General features: G+C 35.7%; 2 protein-coding genes across 3 annotated transcripts; one reads left to right on the top strand and one right to left on the bottom strand.

The window, feature by feature from the left end:
* The first annotated feature begins 2480 nt into the window (after positions 1-2480).
* LOC129896317 (ras-related protein RABA2b-like) lies at positions 2481-3725 on the top strand. Its single transcript, XM_055972178.1, has 3 exons — positions 2481-2708; positions 2847-3044; positions 3239-3725. The coding sequence occupies exons 2-3, from the start codon at positions 2880-2882 to the stop codon at positions 3716-3718; spliced, it is 645 nt and encodes a 214-aa protein (XP_055828153.1). The 5' UTR covers positions 2481-2708; positions 2847-2879; the 3' UTR covers positions 3719-3725.
* Positions 3726-4465: 740 nt separating this feature from the next.
* LOC129896316 (protein DA1-related 2-like) lies at positions 4466-9621 on the bottom strand. 2 transcript variants are annotated; one of them, XM_055972176.1, is made up of 12 exons: positions 9221-9621; positions 8921-9063; positions 8153-8237; positions 7830-7980; positions 7047-7167; positions 6806-6889; positions 6026-6145; positions 5726-5938; positions 5592-5654; positions 5362-5477; positions 5115-5173; positions 4466-4785 (listed from the first exon to the last, which is right to left on the bottom strand). In XM_055972176.1, the coding sequence occupies exons 1-12, from the start codon at positions 9264-9266 to the stop codon at positions 4466-4468; spliced, it is 1521 nt and encodes a 506-aa protein (XP_055828151.1). In that variant the 5' UTR covers positions 9267-9621. The 2 variants fall into 2 exon arrangements, with proteins under 2 accessions (XP_055828151.1, XP_055828152.1); XM_055972177.1 differs by having other exon boundaries at positions 8921-9039.
* Between the last annotated feature and the right edge of the window lie 11381 nt (positions 9622-21002).

Genomic DNA, 21002 nt, shown 5'->3' with positions numbered 1-21002 from the left:
TATTTGTTTTCAATATCTGAATGTGCATATGAAATTAAACATTATATTCAAATAGAAAAGAACATCAAACTTTTTTTTAGGGCAAAATGAAGAAAAAAATTATTAAATAATATTAGCCTTTATGTACTCATTCCACTCACTATTAGACATTAGAATAGTATTGGTTGTTGGATCATAAATATTGCTAGTCTTTTTAGTTATTGAAAAACAAACTTGATATTTTTCTTTTAGATAATCATAACGATTCTTCATCTGCCTTTAGGTAACAATAGAGACATGAGAGGTTTCGAGAACTATTTTAACCTTATTCCATGAATCTGACTTCAAACTACTTCCCAGTCTCATGTTTAAGGATATTTCTTGAATACAATTTTCTAAAAAGTCTTATCTACCTCTAAATTCTTCTAAATCACTCTTGAATTTTTCCTAGATTATTCCATAGCTGAAATATAAAATATAATAAATATAATGAATTTTCCCTAGATTGTTCTGTAGGATCGGTCTACCCGGCCTGAAGGCTCGGGATATCCGGCCCGAAGGATCGGTCTACCTGGAATGTATGCTCGGTCTACCCGTCCTGAATGCTCGGTCTATCCAGACTGAAGACTCGATCTACCCGGACTATATGTCCGGTCTACCCCTCCCAAAGGCTCGGTCTAGTATTAGAGCACTTTGTCTCCAACTCTCGTTGATCCCCTTCCCACCAACTCTTTTTTTTTTGCCTTTCTCCAATTTTTAATTAGAGAAAAACTTCTTCCTCTTGTGCCATATTTTCTTGTACCTCTTTAAACTTGCAATCCTTTTGAAGGTGACCAAATTTTTTATAATTAAAACACTTTTGTCTGTTGTCTTTAAACCAACAATCATTCTTTGCATGGTTATATTTCTTGCATATACCGCAAGGTGGAAATTTATCTTTTCTGATTGATTCACTTGGTATCTTAGCAGCAAAAGCCTCTACGATTGTTTGTTCATCTCTAATTCCCCTTCTTTGCTCAACAGCTTGCAAAGCATTCACCAAATCATTGACTAAAATTTTTGAGAGATCTTTAGATTCCTCAAGTGAAGAAATCTTAGACTCAAACTTTCGGGCAAAGTTACAAGAATTTTCTCAACAATTTTGTTACCAGAAAATTTTTCACCAAACAGTCTAATTTTATTGCCAATTGATGTAAGTTTGTCAACATAATCTTTAATTCCTTCTATTTCTTTCATCTCTTTCATCTCAAATTGCCTTTTAAGATTCAAAAATTACATCAATCTTGATTGTTCATTGTCCAAATACTCATCCTTTAGAGAATTTCATATTTCCATTGAAATTTCACACGTCATGATTTTTGTGAAAATTTCTTCAGATACTAAGGAATATGAACTACTCATTGCTTTGAACTTCTTAATTTTTTCTTCATTGTAACTTTTGATTTGTGCCAAAGTTGGATTGGCCGGCGGTGGTGATGGTTCACCATCCGTTTCAACAACATCTCATAGATCTATAGATTGTAAATATGTCTTCATCTTAACTGCCCATAATTGATAATTTTCTCCTTTGAACATAGGAGACGAAGCTCGCGGAAACATATTTGATGCCATATATGTTATTTGGTGGTGAAGATTATTGGCTTTGATACCAATTTGAAGGAAAATATTTTATTTATAAACTCAAAATCTCTTGAATCTTACTTTAAGATCTATATATTTTTTTGTCTTCTGTATTTTCTATATATATTTGTGTATTGAAAATAACCTAGCAACATCCAAGAAATCAAATTAAACTAGGAGCCCATTTGGATGAGCTTAAAAAGTAACTTTTATGTATGAAGTACTTTTAGAACTTTGAAGTGCTGAAAGTTATTTTTATAAATAAGCAGTTGAGTATTTGGATAAAAGTGTTTATGCCGAAGAAATGAGAAAAAAATATGAATTTTAGGGTTAAAAGAATAAAAAGGATAGTTTGGGAATTTAGTTAAAATATAAGGGATATAAAAGTAATTTCTATGGTCAAAGAAAATGGATTTAAGCACTTAGAAAAAATAAGTTAGAAATCCTAACTTTTTATTTTTGGCTGTCTTTAAAAACTTTATAATTTAAAGTTAGCATTAGGCAAACACCACAATAAGCTAAAAAAGGCTTATAAGTTGGTTTGACCAATTTATAAGCCCATCCAAACGGGCTCTAGGACTATAAAACTTATTCGTATATAAACTAGGACAAATAAATTCTAACTAGACATTAATTAAATAAATATTAAAAATAATAAATCCTTAGACAACTTAAGATTCTTATTCCAACTTTGAATTATTATTCCAACAGAGAGGCGAACGAGAGAGGGAGGAGAGAAAATGTAGCTAGGTTTTGTAAATATGAAAAGTGTCGTTGAGTTTAGTTATTAGGCCCCAAAGTACCATGGTTTGTGACATTTCCGCCCCACCCCCCACCACCACAAAAAAAAAAGGATTTGAGCCCATTGTACAAGGCTAGAGTAATATGGGACGTGCAAAGATGTGTTGTTTATAAGGTTATAGCCATTCAAGTTGCTGTTTCTTCGGCAGTATTCATTCATTTGGATTCTGTACATTTGCAAGTTATCTCCTCTTTCTTATCAAAAAAAGGCCAAGGAAGCGCATTTTAATTTGCAATTCTTATCATGTGATAAGTTTTTCTTTTTTTCTGTGGACAATTTTATTAACAACCACCACCTTCCGCTAATGGTGAGTTAATTTCTTTCTCCTCTTTCGTTTGAAATCCTTTTTTCTAACCTTCTTCATGGCCTTAGAACTGCAAGGAATTGGTTTATTATTATTGAAAATTCGATTTCTTGAGAGGGTGATGAGTATTTTCTTTCCTAGGTGAATGTGTTGGCTAGCTAGAGGGAAGTAGAAATGGCTTACAAGGTGGATCATGAGTATGATTATTTATTCAAGATTGTTTTGATTGGAGATTCAGGTGTCGGAAAATCTAATATTCTCTCCAGATTTACGCGTAATGAATTCTGTTTGGAGTCTAAATCCACCATTGGCGTCGAATTTGCAACTAGGACCCTTCAGGTTTGTTTATGGTTTCTCCAAATTCCATGCATTTCTGAGTCTTGTACTCAACCATATATTTCATGGGTTAAGTATTTGGTTATGTGAACATAACATTTTACGAAACGTGGCATGAATTTTAGAAATTATGGAAATGTGTTGACTAAATTTTTCTGTCTCAAAATTAGTAATAGACGTGAATTGATGTGGTGCAGGTAGAAGGAAAGACAGTAAAGGCACAAATATGGGACACAGCAGGGCAAGAAAGGTACAGAGCCATAACGAGTGCTTATTACAGAGGAGCAGTGGGAGCACTCTTGGTTTATGACATAACCAAGAGACAAACTTTTGAAAATGTGCACCGATGGCTCCGCGAGCTCAGGGACCATGCTGACTCCAACATTGTCATCATGATGGCTGGAAACAAGTCCGATCTGAACCATCTTCGAGCAATTCCAGATCAAGATGCAAGACTCTTGGCTGAGAAAGAAGGGTTATCATTTCTTGAAACCTCTGCATTGGAAGCTTTAAACGTTGAGAAGGCGTTTCAAACGATTTTGTTGGATATTTATCAGATAATCAGCAGAAAAGCTTTAGCAGCTCAAGAAGCAGGTGCTACTCCTGGTCAAGGAACTGTTATTAAGGTTGGAGAAAGTTCAGGCAATACCAATAGTAGACCATGTTGTTCCAACTAAAAAATGGTGGCCTACTTTTTTTCTTCTTGTAATATGAAAGAGTAGATTTATATGTGTTGAGTTATGTGGGTAAGTTTTCAATTGAGGAATGACAAGTAGGAATCTTATGCTGCTTAAAACTTGTAAAATTAAACACAGGTATTCTTTTTAACATTCTGATTTATTTGGAGAATGAAAGATTTGTTTCCAGGTATAGCTTTCTGACATTCTGGTAGACAAGCAATCAGTTTTTGAATCACATAACGTTTACTGATGTTACCCGAATATGGCTGAAGCTAATCGATTGTTTTCTGTGTTTCAAATTTCAACGTGGTTACTGTTCCACTCTATTCACTCAAAGGTAAAACAATACATTACCACATCTTATTAGCATCATGCAGAGCAGACAATTAAAATGTTATTCTTACAAATCTATCGCCTGGCTTGTTGCAAAGTAGGATTTCATTTTAGAACAATATTTGCAGGAAGTGGGGAGACACTTTTGGAGCATTCAAATTCAATTTTTATTGCAGTTAAAATGATGCAGTCCAACTACATGTTACATTTTCTTCTTTCTCATTGTGGCATAAATCTTCTCTTTGGGACTGAGTATCCACAACCGGAACCCATAAAAAATAAGAGGAGCTAATCCAGCTTTGCAAGATCAACTCATTTTCTCAGGGGAGCATTCAATTCAATGACTTCTGGATTGCCAGGCAGCACAAGTGACCATTGACTGACACGGCCAGTGATGTAACAATGATGGTATCATAAAGGAAAACTTCCAGTCAAGCGAATGTGATCCAATGTACATCTTAAACCATACTTATTCACGGCTTCATTAGCAGCTCGGAATCCCCCACCGTATGCTGGAGAAGTATCATGGGCGATCTGATGCATGAAAAACTCACCCAACTTATTCTCTACTGCAGACTTAACACCTTTCTTGGTTGATGACATTGATGAGGATGATGCAGTTGATGTTGATGGCATATCTCTAGATCCTGGCATTACTTCTGATTCCAGCCACATGTAGGAAAGCACTTGGCAGATTCCTTCTTCTACCTCAAGGCTGAGATTACGGAATCCTGCAAATTTTGTACAAGGTAACTTTTCTAAAGTAAATTAATTTAAACATATATTAGCTGCAGAGGCGAATACCAGGATCTAGAGTTCGTCGAGTCAGAATGAGTGTGATCTTATTTTATGTACTATACATTTAAATGTCTTTGGCGCAATGAGTTCAGTTGAACTCATAGAACTCACCCTAGATTGGCCCCTGATTAACTGGTATCATGCATCATGAGAGTTTGAAAATGAAACATCTAGCTGTCTTTTAATCTTTCTTTCCTTGAAGATTATACATCCCTAAAATCTATTGCAGACCCACGTAGATAGAAAGATAGGATCAACTTACCTTTTAGACGTAACCATGCATGCATCAGTTCATGAGCAAGAATAGCACCAGTAAGTAATCTGCAGATAGAATGATATAGCAAGTCTATCAGGCCTAACACATAATCTTTTCCAGAGAGCATCTTAACTGGTGAACGAGGGTAACATATATGCTATTCCATATCATTGTCAGTAGAACATGCCAAGAGTAGCCAAAGAGTTATATTGGAATAAAACAAACTGAAAGGAATTAGACAAAAAGAAGTTACCTTGGTAGACCGAACAATACTAGAATAGCTGTAACTTCACATTTTCTAGTTAGCTTCTGAGGGTGTGTTCTGATTCCCACTACTTCGCGACCACCCATTCTCGGCCTCTTGAGTATCTGGACAATAAGACATCATTGTTTGTAATGCACAATTCACTAGGTTACCTATGTACTAAACATCTTAAGCTAGTAAGAAACTGAAAAATGATTTCAAGGGACTGAACGGCTTACACTGGTGACTGTTTGCTCTTCTGATAGACATAGACCTCTGGTTTCGGGCATATGATGAAAACCCTGAAGTATTTTCCCGTCAGAAATTTCCAGACAAAAGAACAGAAAAACTACAGGTACAAAGTCATCCTTACATGTTTCTCCCCTTCTATGGCTTCATTAAGGGCTTGTCTTTCAACAAGAAGCATAGGAACTTCTTGCTCTATTTTCATGTTCATGCCTTCATAATAGTCTCTGATGGCATGGTAAAGTGGCTGGCAATCCCCGGTATCCATGATGGCAGATTCCATGCACTCTAGGCATAAGCTCCTACCGTCCCCAAGTGAGACATATCTTGCACTTCTTGGCTTAAAGAAGAAAAGAACAATATCAGCATCAAGCATGTTAGTTAAATGATAGGTGATCCAACATGTTTAATTTTAAGACAACCATACCTCAAGACGTTCACAACTACAGCATCGTTTGGTGACATCATGCTCATGTGAAGGACAATATTTCTGAGACCAAAAAGGGTGGCACCTATACTCAATCAAGCCTGCTGCATTCGTTGGGATCTGAAAATGAAATGGTGCATCAAAATATTAACTATGAGGGATTAAACAGTTAGAAATAATCATTGGGTCTGCAAGCATATTTCAGATTTCATGAAGTATTTACAAAACTTAAACTGCTTCACCAAAATATGCAATGGTGACTACACAAAAGTTAGTACTATAAGCTGGTACCTAATCAGAACAAAAAAATTGTACAGAAATTTGAGAAAATATCTTAGAATATAATCTACAGAAGAACATGCTGTAAAACATTCTCTCTAGGTTGGTGAACTACACAAAATTGTCTCAAAGATGAAAAAAGGCAAAACAACATCAATGGATGAACTAATGAATCTGTCATGCCATCTCATTCTGTGACACTGCAACAGCAAGTGATGTTTTAGATGGATGACAATCAGTGGGCACTTCAACAATCATGGTGCATGTGCCAGTATATGCATTTGTCTGTTTGCACACATGCACAACTGTGCATTTGAATACTCTCTAGGGATTTTGCATTTTCAACTGAAGAGAGCGAAAGAACCAACGGTTGCCTAACTGAAGATGTAGGAGAAGCCTATATATGAAGACGCAGTCAAGATTAACACCATGAACCAAAAGTTGGATTAGCAATGAGCAATTTCCAGTAGCCAACTACATGAAGAAGTACCATGTCCTTACAAATTGGTAGCAAACTTCACATTTGGGGTGAGTCATTTCCCTGAAGCATGATTTGTGATATGTATTGTTCCCTGACAAGGAAAACTTGATTCAACAAAGAAACCAATGAGCTAAACATGAGGAAAGATTCAAAACCATTCAGTCTGTACAAGAATTGAGATTACAAGTTTAATTTTCTTTTTTTGGGGAGAGAGATGGAGTTACGGCACAAGATAGTTGTAGATCAAGGAAAAGAATGTACCTCATGTTCAGTAATTGGGTAACCACAGGCACAACAAAGAAAGCACTCTGGATGAAAGAAAGTTCTCATGCACCCCAAGTAATTGCCAGAGCCAATATCCCCATGGCAGCCATTACATATTCTGCAAATTATACATGTACATATAAGATTTCTTGTACTCAAGAAATACCGATGCTCCGTGATGGTATATGTTAATCCCGAGACAAGTGTGAACAAGCTAGCAGTTTCTACCAAAATGTAATAGATGTTCCTTCAATATTTTAAAACTAAGAAATATCTGCTAGAATACACAAAATTTGTTTGGATGTGCATATACATGGACATCAATTCAGGTCTTAAATTTGAATTTGTTTATTCTCCAGTTTTCCACAAAAGGTTAAAGGAATGGTTTCAAGGTTTCGTCTATAATAGGAATTTGCATAATACAGTTTCCATTTTCAGTGAACAATCACAGAAAATTTTCTCAGTAAAACGACTTTAATTTGATGTCCCAAGAATTTACCACTCTAGAGGCAGCCTTCTGTGAAATAAAAATCCATAAATACTACGAAGAAGCAATTTTTCTTCTTTTCTTTGATCCCTTTTCAATTTCCATCAAGTAAAATGACAAAAGAAACAGGATCCATGCAGGACTTCTCTCTTTTTACCCCTTAACAATTATCACCGGATAGAAAGTTACTTGAGCTTTGCAAGACAAGATTAATTGCAATGCAGTAGAAGATAATTAGGCTAAATTTCAAATGACACGAAGCACAAGAGGATATTTCAACAAAATCCAATTACCTATAACTTCTGGGATTATATTCCCAAGGGGCATATGAAGGAGCATATGGAGGAGGATGTGGAGGAGGATATGGAGGATATGAAGGCAAACTAAGGTCATGGTTAAGTGATCTTTCGAGATCTTCATCATTGTCGGTCCTGCATTTGTATCCTGTGAAGCACAGAACTTTCAGTCTCAATCTCAAAAGAGTGGAATCGGTAATACAGTGGTATAGTAAGTCAATAGAGAACTGAACAAGGTATATAGATCTCTGGAGGACAGCAACAAGAAATATAAATTTCATAGACTTGAAAATATACAAAAGAAAACTTTAAATCGCCACCTGGTCTTTTCAAATCTTCGGACAAAGAGACTGAAGTTGCACGGTCTAGTTCCTCTTTCTCGTTACTAGCCTTAGAGCGATCATCCTGATAAACTTTAAAATTGTGTTAAGAAACATGTAATCAGACGAGACATCAAATTCAATTTAAAAAGATAATACAAAGTTTAGTTTAAGTAATTATAATAACAGTTATGTGTAATATATGGTAGGAAAAGGACAAAGCAAAACTCTAATTTGGATCATGAATGGATGAATTTAACCATTAACTTCTGAAGCAGACGAAATTCCTTCCTTTGGAACAAGTAGTTCAGCTGAAACATAGAAGTGGCTTTCTTTTTAATAGGCCAAGATCAAATATTGGATCATTTCTTGGTGATAAAAGAGATATTTTGAAAGAAAGATGTGCAACAGCTTTTGCGAAACTTAATCCCTTACTGCTTACCTTATCTTAGTAAACCAATCTTTCATGGTAAACGCAGGAAAATAATTTAAAAATTATCAGCTTTGCAGGTCATATCTATTTTTGCAATGAAAAACTTCAATGTGCTAGAATGGTACATGGAAGACACAAATATACCCAGTAATGGTAGCATGTGCCAGGCCCCAGAACCTCCAAATTATGTTGGTTATAGACTTGAATCTCAAAGATCAAAGCAGCAGATGAAAATGTTATCTTTCTATCCACATTATTTCACATTGCAGGTCTTTTATCCAGAAATGCTAACACAAGCTCTGAATCAAAAATTAATGAAAAGTAAAAAAAATTACCAATGTTGTGACTGGAGCGCGCCAAACCATATTCTCATCTCCTAGAAACTGTCCACGTGGCGATCCCCTATTACCCTTGAAAATCTTAGTCAGCCATTTCATAAACCTTGACTTCCTCTCTGTGTATGAAGAAACAAAGTAACCTGCTTTAAACCCCACAATAATATTATGAACAAAAAAAAAAGGCCAATCTTTTTACGCAAGTAAAAACAAGATTCAATGGAAATACTCAAAAGAGTACACGTTAAATAGCAAAAAGATGGGGAAAAAACTCAAATCTTGGAACTTGTGAAACATTACCATATATGCAAGGCTGAGAAAACTGATTGACACTTGAAGGAGACATGGCAAAATGGTGGGAACAAACTGAGCGTATAAAGAGAGAGAAAGAGAATGGTAATGCAATGGAACAGAGAGAAGAAGAATGGCATCATTGAAAAAGGGTAAGTTATAAGAGAAAGCAGAGAATCTTTGAAAGGGAAAGAGATTCTTGGCTTGGGAGAAAAAAAAATAAAGGATGGGGATTGGGGAAAAAGTGGGAGAAGAGAAATGGGGGAATCTGATCGTGATGGAAAGGGAAGGAGAAAGGCAAAGACAAACTGGCAGTTTCGGCTCACCATTGGAGTGTGTCTGAAGCCTCACACAACTCATATATGAAATTCTCAACATTCAAGAATGTCTTCCTATGAGACTTTTCAGAAGTTGGATGCCACGGAAAAGGATGTTCTTTTCTCATAATGAATTTATTTCATATTAGTATTTTCGTTCCATATTAGTTGATCTTATTTAAAAAATAATAATACATATTTCAAATTGCTTATTATATAGTAAATCAAAATAAAAGTAATTAAATTTTTCTCAATTTATCCTAAAACCTAAACAAATTTAGAAGTTACAAGAATTTTTTTTCCAAAAGTTCATTAATTACAATACTTTATATTCATATTCCCATCCACTTTGAAGTACTTGTAAGAATTGTTTAAGAACAAGTACTATACACATTTTTAACCGCCGCCCCCCCCCCCCCCCATATCCACCGACTTTCTTTGGATTTGGAAATTGCAATGCATTAAACTCCTCTGGATTTGTAACCATGGAAAGCTTAAAACGTCCTATTGCCTACACAATAAAGGTATAGACGTTAATCCCAACTGCTACTACTGCCAAAAACCCCAAACTATCATTCATATTTTCTTTGATTGTCCCATAATCAAGAAATACTGGTCAAGCTTAGGTATGAGTAATATTATGTCTTCCATTCAAGACTGGAACAACCCCAACTGGCTAAAAGAAATCAGAAATATAAACTTCCTCTTCAACTATATTAACTGGTCTAAAGCTTTCCCTTTCATTATGTGGAATATTTGGCTCCATAGAAATAACAACTTCCATAACAACAGGAAGGAGGATATTAATAATAATAATGTCACCTTCATCATTAACGAATTCCTTTATCTTGGACCTCAAAGTCACCTTTGTCACAAGAAGAAAATCTCCAGAGATCACCTAAAATGGACTCCCCCACCCCACCCCCCCACCCCCCACCCCGCCAAAGGTTTTAAGCTTAATATCGATGGATCATTTGACCTCTCTACCAACAAAGGAGGAACAGACTGTGTAATTCGCAATTCAGAAGGGGACTGGATAATTGGTCAAAGCACAAGGATAAACGCCAATTTAGCTCTCGACGCAGAGCTAATGGCTCTCATTCATGGGCTGCAATTAGCCAAGAAATTAAATATTATCCACCTCACCATTGGGACCGACTCAACTGAAATAATAAAACTTCTCGAAATAAGTTCTAATTCTACCTCTAATATCTTATCTGAATGCAGGGAGTTGCTCCGGCAAATAGGGCCAACGAAAATCCAGCATGAAAGTTAGAGAACAAAACAGGGTGGCTGACTTGCTAGCAAGGAGAGGAAGAAGATTGGAAAAGAAACCACTTTTCGAAGAATGGCATACAACGCCAAATTTTGTTTTTCAAGCTGTTACTATTGACAAACCCGATATCTTGGAAAAGCCTAACAACCCACCAGCTTGCATTATAGAAACTAACCTACCATCTGTATTTCCATCTGTAATTCCTACTACTACGGTCCAAGCTAGCAGTAATATGGCCACTTCTGATGCAATGATGCTAATCTAATATATAATATATAGTTACCATCTTTACCAAAAAAAAAAAAATACTATACACATGAAGAACCAAAAACAACTTATAAAGTGAGAACTTCATTTGATCGAGAACATCAAACAAAACAAGGCAGCGAAGAGTAAAAACTAATTATCCAAAATTTAAAGATTCAAAAAAAACTAGTTGAAGTGGCCGCTAAAAAAGTTGAAAATTCTCAATAAAAGTTGAAGACTTATTAGAGATATTTCATGAAGATCAAATAGAGAAAATTGAAGACACACAAAAAAGTTCAATGCGATTTTGATTTGAACGTCGTGGATTATTAATTTGATTTGAACAAATTTTCAGATAAAGGAGATGCATTTGAGGATGAAGAATTACAACAAATTTTTAGGACTATGCTAAAAATATTATTAAAAAAATTATTTTCTTATATGATCGTGATAGAAAAAGAAAAAGCTTCACGAACGATGTTGTTCGTATTGAAATATATTCTTGTTCTCTTGTAAGTTTATGCTTGTGAAGAACATAATTTTAAGTATTATTTTCATACTTTCGAGAAAAGAAATCGATGTAAGTAAATTTTGGTTCCTTTTTCACTATTTTCATGTAAAATATTCATGCAAATTTCGCACATCCGTAAGCAAGGTTAAGTTTTTGGTATGATTAGAAAGCTGAAAAATAAACTTAAAATTATAGTATTCAGACACAAATGATCAGCTAACATAATTATAATACTGAGAAACATTCTCGATCAAAACAAATCACATCGGCGATTAATTTAGAAACTAGAATTAACCTAAATAGTTTAGCACTTCTTGCACCAGTTCAGATTCACATTTCAGATGAATAGAAAGTTGTCCTTCCTTTTCTAATATTGATTTTTTGATATGAGGGATATCGTACTTATTAAAGTCTCCTACTCGCATAATTTCTATCATAAACATCAAAGTCCAAGACTTTCAACATACCAATCACCACATTGGGAGAATCCTCTAACTCCTGACGAGACTGAAAGGCATAAAATTTGTTTTGATGCTGAACGCCACCCAAAGTAGTACCACGCTGATCCGGACAACCCGTAGCCTGAGTCTAAGTTTGGGATGTAGCACCACTCCTACACTCCTTCGTTTGATGACACGACTTTCCACTCCTATAACATACATCCGATCCCACTAAGCATTCACCCTTGTGATTTCTCCCACATTCTTGTATGGAGGGATGACTTGACCACTCAGAGTTCCTCCTTGTGCCTTAGGATTAGACACCTTGTCTTTATCAAATTTTAGAGCTGGAGTATTTGAAGATTTTTGGCCGATATACTTTTGATGAAACTGAGGATGGCCACCATTTTCAGACTTAACATGTGAGAAACTACCACCATCGGTTTGAGCCCTCTTGGACTCCCTTCTAGATCTCTCCTTCAACTTTTCCTCCTCAATTTGCTCGGATGTGTCATAAGCCTTGAGATATCCATCTCTTTGATAAGCATGGTGGTTCTATATTCTTTGACCACCAAATCGGACACACCCGAAACAAACTTGCTCACCTAAGCCCTTGGATCTGCGACCATGAAAGGAGCATACTTTGACAACTTAGTGAACTCACACTCATATTATCTTGGCGCAAATTGATGAACTCTTGCACCTTAGCCTCCCTCAACTCCAAAGAAAAGAATTGGTCAAGGATAGCACCCTTTAATTCCTCCCAATCAATAGGACCATCATCTTTACCTCTCTCATCATTTCATTGGTCATGCCAAACTTGAGCAACCCCTTTGAGTTGATACGCCGCCAAGTCCGCTATTTCCACCGGGATAATACCCACAATATCAACAATCTTACCAATATCCTCCATAAACTCTTACGGATCCTCATCCACCTTATTAGCCGTCGTACCCACATTTGGGTTCATGGGAGCTACCACCTCTCGATTCACTTGAGCTGTCATAACTTCAGCAAGAACTTAGAAAGTGGCTCGGAACTACGAATGGGACACTTATTCATTCAAAGGGTCATTTGGAGTTTGTTGCTCTTCATCAATGTTCCTTCTGACAGGGTTCCTTCGTGGAGGCATATATCTGAAATTGCAAAGGAAAAGTATTAGAGGAAAAATCCTTAGAGTTCAACTCTATCGCACGATGAGATCATGAAAGAAGTGATGTTGTTTCTACGATGCCTCATAGATTTCTATTCATAGATGTGGTGCGCTTCACACCGATGAACAAGACTCTACTCGACGTGGTATGTTAGACTCCCTAGGACACTTTAAACCTTGTGCTCTGATACCAAATTTGTCATGACCTAAGCTAGACTCTAGTGTGACACGGCGATTAGAATATCGAGGGAACCCAACCAAGCCTCCTAGCATATCATTTATGAGCATACATAAAGTAAGTAAAGTATTAAAGCAAAGATGTAGATGCAGAAATCAAATCTCAACTTGAAAAGTCTTAAACTTCAAATGAAAGACAACATAGACTCTATGACATCCAACATGCCTTTACTAAATAGATGGGGGAAATACAAGCTCCTAGCTCACCCATGAAAGCATAAGAAAGTCATAAAATGATATAAGATGATAGTGTTAGCCTCGAAGCATGAGGACTTACCATAAGTGAAAGTAACAAGCTCAATTTGCTCACGAATAGGGGGTGAGCGATGATCGTCTAAACCTACATTATGATAAAAACTAAGCAAACGTATGCGTTAATACATGAAATGCACTAAGTATGTGAGAAGTATACACAAAAAATGAATATAGGACATAATCAATATGAACCATGAGATGCACGACCAATATCTTAAAACATGAGTAAAACCTTGAAAACCTTAAAACATATCATCATGTGTGGTCAATGCATCAAAACATCATCATAAGAACTCTATACCTTTTCTTTTACCTTGATGTAAGATAGGACCTTTAACCAGCATATAAGACCATGTGAGCTATAATATGAAATTTGATGTACTCCCACATCAAGAAGGAGGAGAATACTTTATCAAGGTAGACTCTGTGATGGTACTTTCTCTAACTTTGTGCTATATGTGGATTAACTAGCTACGCCATATTGGCACTTTAAACCTATGCAGGCAAAGTAGTTAGAGATTATAGGTTGCTACTAGAACTCTCTTGGGTAAATACAATAGCTGCCGGACCAAAACCCACCTTAAAGTCCTCTTGGTGCTTAGTCATTATCCCAACAGAACTTCATAAAAACATAGTCATTAACATCATTAGGAAAGACAATAAAATATATCAATCCTCATTATAGTAAAATCATAAGAGTAGTTCATTAACATGATTGATTCATAAGAATTCATGAGTTGGTGAGAATGTCACCTCTTTAACATGATTGTGTGAGAACTATCTTATCACACCATAACTTCTTGCTTAAATCATCATTGAAATATTATTCAAAATCTTTCATGAGTCATTCATAAATCTTGGTAATCATTCATAAAGCTTTCATTGAAATCACTTGAAATTCATAATCATAGTTCATTGAAAACATACTTGTAACTAGCATATAGCATGGGTCATTGAAATTCATCTTGAAATCATGCAATATGATGTGAATTATGTATAATTAGACTAATAACAATAAAATATATCATAATGAAGAAGACCTAATGCAAATTCATGAAATTAATTTCAGAAGAAGAATTCATAAAAGAATTAGAAGAGAACCTTGGAACTCCATGGGAGGACCCATGGATGAAACCTTTGATATTAGGAGCCCTAATTTTTCTCTTGATTGAATACTTGACTTGATTTTCCTTGAAATTAGCTTGAGGAAGAAGAATACTCTTGAAAAAGAACCTTAGAGAGAAGATTTTGGGTTTTGAGTGTTTGGGTGAGAATGAGAGGATTAAGAGGGCTTAGGGTAGTTAATACAATAGAACGAACCCCTAAAAACCATTCACATTCATTAATGAGGTCATAGGAAAAAGACCAAAACACCCTTAAACTTTCTTTTTCTTTTATCTATAATAAGGCTTGGGAAAAAAAACTTAACCATACGGGTTATACAATAAAAAAAAACCTTAAACTTAACTGAAAAGACACCTGCATGGAGGGCCCACCATGGTTGTGAAGCTCACTATGACCCCTGGTGGTGGCCGTGGTGAGGGATTTGAACTTTGGTGAGTTGGGTTAGCAGGGGGCTTCTCCATGGAAACCACCACGAGCCGTGGTGGCCATTACGGGTCGTGAACACCCAATGTGGTGAGGACTTTCCAGGACCCTTAAGGGGGTTGGACCACAGGAACACACCATGGCTCGTGGTGCTTTCCACAGTTCGTGAACCCTCTTGTGGTCCTCCAAACCTAAGTTCCTATTTCCAGAGTTGGACCATGTGGGCTCTCCAAAGCCATAGTTCTCTTCACGGCTCGTGAAGGGCTCCGTGAAGTCCACCTGGTGTGAAAAAGTTGAGATTTTTTTGGGAAACTTATTTTGAATTATGTTTTCCAACTTTTGATATCTTACAATTAAAGTAGAGGGTCGAGGATTTTACTAATTTATATTCATATATAGCTTACTCATTACCCGCATGTCTATGCAAATACTGTTGCAAAGGATAAACTAGTGGCTGACGAGTTTGTTCACGTGAATTTTGTTGCTAAGGTGTGCCTTCACATAGTTCGTGGAGGCTACTGTTTCAACTTTATCTTTTTCATAGCTTATAATTTATTTTCTTGGGGTTTGCATGTCTGATAGTTGAACTCATATAATTCTATTAGATGTTTCATAGTCTTGCTGTGGGATTTGGGCTACATATATCATTTAAGTGAATGTTTCTCTTCATAAATTAATATACGATTTTGATTGGATAATTGTTTTGCTTTAATGAGTATTGATGAGCTTCAGAGTTGAACATACTATATCTCAGTGCTTAAATAATTTGGGTAAGTGTATGAAAATTTGATTCTCTCGACAGGTGGTGTTAGCGGGTGCCAGTTACATCTAGGGTTTGTTTTGGGGATGTGACTAACAACTTCACCCCTAGTCTTTTTCCAGTGGTCATACCATATCCTTGCAACACCCTTAAGTTGATAAGAGGCTAAATGAACACTCTCTGCGTCACTAATATGCATCACCTGAAATATCTTTTGAACGTCATCCACAAAGCTTTTCAGATCCTCATTAAGTTTCAACCCAGTGAACTCAGGTGGATTCATTCTAAGAAATTTATAAATCCTTAAAGTGTTTGAACACCCTGTTGGCTTGCAAGGCCTGCTCCTTGACGGTCAACCTGATCTTTCATAGCTTGAGCCAACATCTGGATGGCGTTGTGAAACTCTGCATTGGTAATATCAGCTTGAGGGGGTTGTCCCTTGGTCCGATGGGAGTTAATGGTTCTTGAGGGATTTTGTTCAGCCTACTGAGACGTCCTCTATTTTTAGTTTACATCGGGCGACAAAAAACTCTTCTCGTAGCTATGATCTAAAATACACACAAGCACGAAATGGAGGAGATAAATAGAGTTAAACTCTACCACACGAAAAAGATTATGAAAGAAAGGAATTATTTCCTAAACATCCTGTAGCCTTCTCCTTATAAGTGTGGCGTGTTTCACATCCATAAAAAGGGCTCTACTAGATGTGGATTTTCAAGCATCCTAGGATACTTGAACTTAATGTTCTGATACTAAGTTTGTTATGATCTGAGTCTATACCTCTAGTTGAGACACGGTAGTTGGTATCACGAGTGATCTCAAGTTGACCCTTGGCATAACATATCAAAGCATATTATATGAAAACTGAAACGGAAGCTAAAAATGTAATTAAATGAAATACTAACTTGACATAAATCTAAATCGTGATATAAAAGACAATCCATGAATTAACTACTAATGTCTGAAATAAGCCTCTATAATCTAGAATGAAAGAAATAAATCTGTCGGGACATCGCCCCCAGCTGCCACAAAATCCAAAGACAAAAACAATGAGAGTCTGATAAACTAAATATGTAGAGTCCCCAAATGAGGAGGACTGTTGACTAGAAGTGTTGCAACCTTACTAGCCAAGAATCTGAGGACGAGCGCTGGAATCTACATCATAAAAAGAATGTAGCACAAAGAAAAGTATGAGGTCAGTACATAAAATTTACTGAGTATGCAAGGTACGCTAAACATAGATGTAACAAGGAACATTGTTCATAGTGAGTGAAACATGGTATCATAAATTGTTCATAGTGAGAACAAAAAGGCATTATGAATATACATAAATATCATTTGAGAAATTATTTTCAAAAGATGTAAAGATGAGCCAATTTGATAGTCAATAAGAAATAGATATTTATAAGATGACATATCGGAAGATGTACCATGAATATTAAGAACATAACATAAAAAGATGCATATACTGGAGAGTTTCATATTACCTACATACACCATGTGAGCTCATGATGTTCAACTTATAATTCCAGTTGAAAGAGTTGCTTTCACGCCGCGAGAGGGTACCCTAGGCGTGGTCGGCATTCAGAAACCATCTTTGGCCTCCGAGAGAACCACTTGGTCTCATCACTCATTCGTTCATTAACGGAAGACTTAAGTGAAAATAAGAATACTTATGTGGGCTCGCCATCATCAACATCAAATGAAAGAAATAATCCTTAGAAGAAATAGTTTCAAAGGAGAAATACTCCAATTACATCATCAAACTCTGTATATGAAGCCTCGAACACTATCAGACAGTGCCAATGACATGTCCTTGGCTACCTCAAAAGAAACATAATACTCAATAATAATAAAAGGATAAAGAGTTCCTCCGAATACAAGAAGGACTCACCAAATAGCTGGAAAGTAATGATCTTTAATGATGCGCCTATTGAGGATCTCTAACACCTATATCTGCATCATAAAATAATGTAGGTCGAATGACTATGTAAAATGGCAGGAAAGTAAGGACAAATATTAAGAAACTCCTCTCAGGAAGACTAGGCTCAGAACTCAACATCATCTCAACATCAATATGTAATGCAAGTTTTAAAATAATAATAATAATAAGCAATGCTTACTCAGTTGGGGGTTTCTCTAATCGACAACCACCACTTATGAGCTAGTGATGATACAATGAAGCGATGTCGTTGCCACATCCATCCAATACCTTGCCAGGGTAAAGGACATCACCATCTTGGATCCAATCATCAAAGTCCTCTTTTTGAGACTTAAGAGGTACAACCTCTATCCTATGCTGGCTACGTAGTTCTGGGGTTTGAGTCAATTAAACTCTTATCCAACTCGGTGTTCAATACTACTCCCAAAATATGTGCTCATATTAACATCATCATATAGTATTATTGGAAAAATATCAAACTCATCTTATTACCTCTTCATCAATCATTACACTTCAAAACATTATTTACATCTCATCAAAACATCTTGCTCAAAACATCATTTACTCAAATTCATTTAAACTCAACTATTTTGCTCTTTCAAAACTCAATAAAATACATATATAGTATTAATTCATATCACTCTCTTTTTGTCAATGAAAATATTAAAAAGCCAACATCTTTACTCAAAATATGTATAAAAATATTTTTGAACATCAAATCAATTAGGATTCATGGGAAAGTAGCGATGAACAATAATTCCAATAATATGAGAGATAACAATAATAATAATATTAATGCATAAATATAACTAACTCAATAGAAGAAGAATTAATTCATTTAGAATTCAAGATTTGGGTAAAACTCAACTATAACTCAATTACGATGAATTTAAATATTGGGCGCATGAATAAACTCAATTCAATGCTATGAATAGCCTTGCATACCTAGAATTCAAAGCTTTACTCCGAATTGAAGAACTCAATGACCACTCTTGAACCCCTATCATTTTCTCCTCTCCGGAGCATTTCGTGTACTACTCGGAGTATAAGAATCACCGGAATAGTATTTCTACACTACTAAAAACTAAAACTATATTTGAGAATGAGTAAAGAAATGCATAGAGATAAGAGTTTCTTGAGAAAGCTTGATGAATAAAATGAAGAATAAGGTGGGTATTTATAGGTGTGGAGGAGAGACCTAACAATAAATAAAAATAATTACAAAGGATGATCTTGAAAATTCAATGGAGGATTGTGATCTCATAGATAATGTCAAATGGAGGATTATTGATGTCATGGGTGATGTCAAATAGATCTAGATTTTTCCATAGTTGGTGAGATGAACCTTCTTTTAACAGAATACCCTTTTTTGAAGCTGCGTTTGAATAAGATAACTTTCTAATTAGGATTTAGTATCTCATATGAATTATAGATCTAGAAGTATACTTTTATGTCGTTCAAGAATCAACTGATTTGGAGCATCCTACAGTGAGATATGATTTTGCTTCTATAAATACTCCATTTCATCACAACACCATGTCTTGCAAAAATTAATTTATTTGACCTACGTATCCTCCGAATCTTAAGATATGGTCTCATGAAAGTTATAGGTAATGCCGTTCGGGTTATTCAAAGATTTGAATCACCTAATTTGGACTATTTTATGAAAATTTATGCCCAAAATAAGAATCAATATCATTTTCGTCGAGAATTGAAACACCACATACAATGTTTTAGCGGGTGTGACAATTGCCCTATACTTTGCCTAAGTATAGAACCTATCTATATATGTGGATCCACTATCTAAGACTCAAAAGGAGTTGACCGACTAGTGATGTACTCAAGTCCTACGGTGGAACATAGTTATGAGACTTGGATTGTCTAAACTCGTATCCTCTCGGTGCTAAATATTCCTCCCAAAATAAAATGCATACATACTAGTGCCAATAAGTATGAAAATTATCTAACTATCTGAATCATGTGTGAGATTAAGCTCAAAATTCATATCTAAAATAGCTTGTATTTCAGGTTGAAATTCATATCATGAAAGTTTTCATGCTTAAAATCTATAAGGGTTTAAATGACCATAGAAATCATGCTAAATCAGTACAATAAGATTTTAAAGGCTGAGATAAGTTAAAGAAAGCATAAATTTATGAGGGAAATTATAATTCACATAAAACCCTAACATGGTTTCTAACAGTTTTTTTGCGAAATCCTTGAAATTAAAATACTTTAGGCATGAGAGTGAAAGAATATTCTCATTGAAGCCTTACATACCTGAGATCACGAGACTTAGGAGGAAGAACTTGCTTTGGTGCCTTGGAACCCTAGCTTTTGTCTTGTTTGTGATAGTTTATGAGTTTGAAGAAGTTAAGAGCGTAGGAACTATGAAGAAAACTAAATTTTGAACGTAATAACCCCTTATTAGAATGTTGAAACGTTGTAGCTTAGGGTTAGAAAGAGTGGGAAAAGACCAAAAGAAATCTGACTTAAAAGTTAATCGAAAGCTTTTATGAGGGTCATTTATGGTTTGAAGTTTAGTTTACGAACCATAGATCTCGCTCGTGAAACTTAATCCTAACTTGGGGGTTTTCTGAAATTTAATCTACGAGTTGCTAGGACAACCCATATATGGGATTGCAACTCGTAAATGGGTTTGTAGAACTTAGGGTAAATCCAACTCTCAGAAGTTCAATCAATGAGACAAATTACAATTCGTCATTCTATCTACGTTCCGTAAACGGGGTTCGTAAAAATCAAGCCAAATATCAAGTTTCAGGACTTTGATGTATGATCCAATAGGACGACCCATAGAAGCATCCACGACCCATAAACTTAGACCATCATTCAAATCTTAGAAGTCTCATCCACAAATTCCATCTACGGTCCGTAGATAGCGCCCGTAAAAATCAATTTCCTGCAGACTTAAAATCTTTTTGAGCTTCCCATGACCTGATCTGGACTAAAGAATTTCTAAGGCATTACAAGCTACTTCTCTCTTAATCATAGGTCTCAAATTCAAACTCTGATACACATCAAATTAGTTTGACTCCCATCCAAAAATTGTTGGTTAATGAAAAAAAAAAAAGGTTCAATCTCAAGC

Source organism: Solanum dulcamara, chromosome 7, assembly GCF_947179165.1.
Source record: "Solanum dulcamara chromosome 7, daSolDulc1.2, whole genome shotgun sequence".
Taxonomy (NCBI): domain Eukaryota; kingdom Viridiplantae; phylum Streptophyta; class Magnoliopsida; order Solanales; family Solanaceae; genus Solanum; species Solanum dulcamara.
This window is presented reverse-complemented; position numbering and strand designations above follow the sequence as displayed.